Source organism: Plasmodium cynomolgi, chromosome 14 (genome assembly GCF_000321355.1).
Source record: "Plasmodium cynomolgi strain B DNA, chromosome 14, whole genome shotgun sequence".
Classification (NCBI taxonomy): Eukaryota; Apicomplexa; class Aconoidasida; order Haemosporida; family Plasmodiidae; genus Plasmodium; species Plasmodium cynomolgi.
This window is the reverse complement of record NC_020407.1, coordinates 2191407-2195398: the sequence shown is the minus strand read 5'-3', so window position 1 is coordinate 2195398 and position 3992 is coordinate 2191407. Positions and strand designations below refer to the sequence as shown.

The following is a 3992-nucleotide window of genomic DNA, read 5'->3' as shown; positions in this document are numbered from 1 at the left end:
TTTTCAATATTACGAAATTTTTAACCCTTAACGAGGCACTAAAACTGAAATTGGTATGCAGGCATTTCAAGGAGTACATAAAAGATGAAAAGGCTTTTTGTCAAAATGAATGGATTAGCTTGAACAACTACATTCGGTTCGTTCGCCTTGTTCACCCTGAACAGTTTGATGCCTTCCTGGTGTCCCTCCTGAACGACGAACGTAATGTATACGCCAGTCCTTTCTTCTGCGGTAAGGCCAACCGGAGAGGGGGGAGAGACAAGTGGCGAGGAGATTCCCCCAGAGAGGCCCCGTCACCACGGCAGCTTTACGTCGCATCGTTACCACCGCATCGTTTACACCGCTTACGTGCTGCCCCCCTTCAGCTAGACGGCGCCTCCAGTTCGGGATCACGAAGAAGCAGCTGATGCTGCGCGACAAGCCATTCCTGAAAAAGATAACGCTCAAGGGTGACTTCCTCAGGAATGCAAACTACTACGATATCAGCCAACTGCTAAGAGCGCATGCGAGCACCCTCGAAGAGTTGCATGTCCAAGGATTGAACGATGTAAACTGCCCTCTGTTTATTTATTCTCACCATGGCATCCTCTTCGAATTCCTTTCCAAGGAGGTCCTTATGAATAACCTATCAGTTCAATGTGTGAAGAAAAGTAGCTTGAGGCATATCCAGGACTTGCTGCTGCAGCGGGATGGGGGTCGGAAGCCCAAGGAGGGGGAGGCCGACTCGGTCGGGATGGAAAGGTCCCCCCCGGGGGAAGCCTCACCGGAGGGGCAGCCATCAGAGGGGAAGCCACCAGCGGGGCAGTTACCAACGGAGCAGTCACCAGCGGAGGAATCACCAGCGGAGGAATCACCAGCGGAGCAGCCACCAGCGGAGGAATCGCCCCGTGATGCCCCCACCCAGAGGGTCCCCCTGGACAGAGACAAAAAGGTGCACCTGCTGTGCGAGCACATCGGCGTGGTATACAATTTGAGAAAAAGTTGCTTCGAAAAAATAAAAAACTACAAGCCAAAACTGCATCTAAGTAATTACATAAACAGCCTAACCAGTTTACGGGTTCTGAACCTAGCAGGAATTCAGAGCTACGACCTGATAGAGATGCTCATCTCGGTGCACCTACCGTCTTTGAAAACGTTAAACATCTCATGCTACGACTACTTCTTTTATTTTTATCATATGGTAGTCTCCATCTGTTTGTATGGAAGTGGGAAGGAGGTGTTTTCTCGCTACCTGAACTTAAAAAATATTGAACTCAGCAGAGACAAGAACGAGGGGCAGAGGAGTGAGTGGTTCGAAAGAAACAAGGAGATGCACCAACTGATTAAAGAGACTGATGAGGAGGTCATTCAGGTCAACAAAATTTCTACAGCTTGTCAAAAGAGGTATGAGCAGGACGCCATAAATTACTACGCCCTGAATGTGAGTAGCAACGATCAGAAAATCTTTTTCACCCCAACGTACAAGGATAGGATCTGCATGCGGGGGGTCAACCGGCCGGTGCACTACGCGGACGGTAGCTACATAAGGCACGACTCGGACGACGAACGGGGTGGAAGCAGTGAACGGGGTGGAAGTGGTGAGCGAGTTGGAAGTGCCGAACGAGTTGGAAGTGCCGAACGAGTTGGAAGTAGCAAACCTGCTGGAAGTAGCGAACCTGCTGGAAGTATCAAACCTGCTGGGCCAGACTCGCGTCGAGGTGAGGGGGGGGCCCCCCCAAGGCCGGGCACCGCCAGCGCGCCCAGCCCCCCAGGTGGGATAGCCCCTGCAGCACGCTGCGCAGTCTAGGGAGTGGCGAGGACAGCACGCTACGCAGCGTGGCCAGCGGGGAAAGCGCGGGAAGCGTGGAAAGCGACCAGCGCGGCGACTACCGCACAGAGGGGCAGCGTCCCCCAAAGGGGAAATCCGCATGGAAGTCGGCATGGCAGTCGGTACGTCAGCCCGCATGTCAATCCGCATGCCAGCCCGCATGCCAACCCGCATGCCAACCCGCATGCCAACCCGCACGCCAACCCGCACGCCAACCCGCACGCCAACCCGCACGCCAACCCGCACGCCAACCCGCACGCCAACCCGCATGTCAGTGGGCACCCCGTGCCAGACCTGCCCAAGTCGCCGAGGGAAAGTTGAAGAAACTGAAGAGAGGAGGGTACATCTGGCTTGTGGAAAATCAAAAACACAAAAAAAACGTTAGTATAGAAATGCTGTATCTATGCAAAAATATAATCGAGAAGGAGGAAAAGAAGGCAAGGAAAAATATCATATGCTTAATGAACCAGCTAAATGTGGAGCATTTCTCCCTATTCAACTACGGATTGAGCAGTCCCTTTTTGTGGCTACTACTACTAATAAGGTGCGATAAACTAAAAACGGTGTCTATCCTGGATCTCTGCCTATCGCACCTTCTCTCTGCCCTAACGTTTTTAGAAGCATACCTCAAGCAACATCTATTTAACTTCCAAGGGATGATGAGAAGACGGAGAAAGAGACTAGGTAGCATATACTTCCGATTTAATGATGAAGAGGATATCCATTTTATAAGTAGGATGTATAGTCGTATCATTAACGAGTTGAATTTATCTAACTTTGCTCCGAGAAAGAACCGAGTCCTACACATCGTCATATATGTATACAATAACAAGAAGGAGAACAAACAGTTTGTAAAATATATTCGTAAAATATCTCGGTCCCTGTGGCGGTGCAATTACGTAGTGCACTACTCCATTCAATATTACAAGTATAAGTATTTCAACCGGTACTTCGATATCGACAACTTGTATAGGGATTACGTTGTGAACGTTCTGCTCACTCACCACAAGCTCAACCAGCGTCTGATCGCGCGCCGAGCACTGCTCCCTCAGTAGCGTCCTCCCCAGTGGCGCCTTCCCGAGCAGCGCCTTCCTCAGCAACCCTTTTAACAGTAACTCTTTTAACAGTAATGCCTTCCCCAGCAACCCTTTTAACAGTAGCACCCGTTCCAGTGGTGCCCCCCTCCGTCATCTCTCCTATCCGTTTGCTCATCCCCCGCGAGAGGGGCATATCTCTTTAAGTGCGTTAGATCCGCCAAGACAGCCTGAGCCCGCAGCGGCGTGGGTTCAACGTGGCTCTTCGCCTGCCCTTCATCATTCTCTTTCGATATTTTTTTTTCGTTCCCGTGAAGTTTTTAATCCGCCTATCCGCATTCCTTTTTTTTTTTATTATTTTTTTTTTTTTTTTTTGGTTTACAGACCCTCCCCCCCCTTTTGAATTATTCGTATTTTTTCATCATTTCTTTTTTTGTGTGATTTTTAACTCCATTGAGAAAAGGAGGTGGGGGGAGGAAGGAAAAACAAACGGGAGTGCTCATATGCATACGTCTACACAACTTATGAGTATATCTGCGTGTGTGTATGGCGGCGTGGTATTGCTCACCGTAGTTGTGGGGGGATTTTTTTTTTCCGTTTGCTCCACATACAACTGGTGTTTTTTTACGCCGCCGTCATCATCCATCCCTTCCTGTGCCTTTTTTATCCCGTTTGATGCCACTGATTACGTCTCTTTTTTTTTTTTTTTTTTAAATTTGAAACCTCGCCAAGTAGTATCGCAATCTCTTCTCCACAGGTGCGTACGCGTGGAGGAAGCTGCTTTCTCTTTGACAAGCATGCAAATGGGCAGGGCTGGGCAGCATCAGGTACATAATTATACAATTACGTGTACGTTGCTGGCCCCCTCGCACCAACGCGTTAAACAAATTGGGGATAATTTTTACAACAATATGAAGCAATTTTGGACGAAAGCAATGCCATTTGAACTGTGGATGGCTGCATCGGGTTGGTCTGTCAACGTCATTTTGTGCCGGCTGGGCGCGAAGAAGGGGACGCAAAGTTGAATGGCCTTTCGGTGGGCAAGCTGTCTCTCCACAGGGATGGGGAAGTGACTTCCACGTTAAGCGTGCCTTGGGGAATGGCACCCATCCAACTTTTGCTTTTACGTTCACTTTAGTATTTAATTTTTT

At 49.3% G+C, this 3992-nt stretch overlaps 1 protein-coding gene across 1 annotated transcript; it reads left to right on the top strand.

The window, feature by feature from the left end:
- Positions 1-2199: 2199 nt before the first annotated feature.
- PCYB_145810 (F-box domain containing protein) lies at positions 2200-2862 on the top strand (the record flags this gene model as incomplete). The annotated part of the gene is made up of 2 exons (XM_004225052.1): positions 2200-2330; positions 2352-2862. The coding sequence occupies 2 exons, from the start codon at positions 2200-2202 to the stop codon at positions 2860-2862; spliced, it is 642 nt and encodes a 213-aa protein (XP_004225100.1).
- Positions 2863-3992: the final 1130 nt, after the last annotated feature.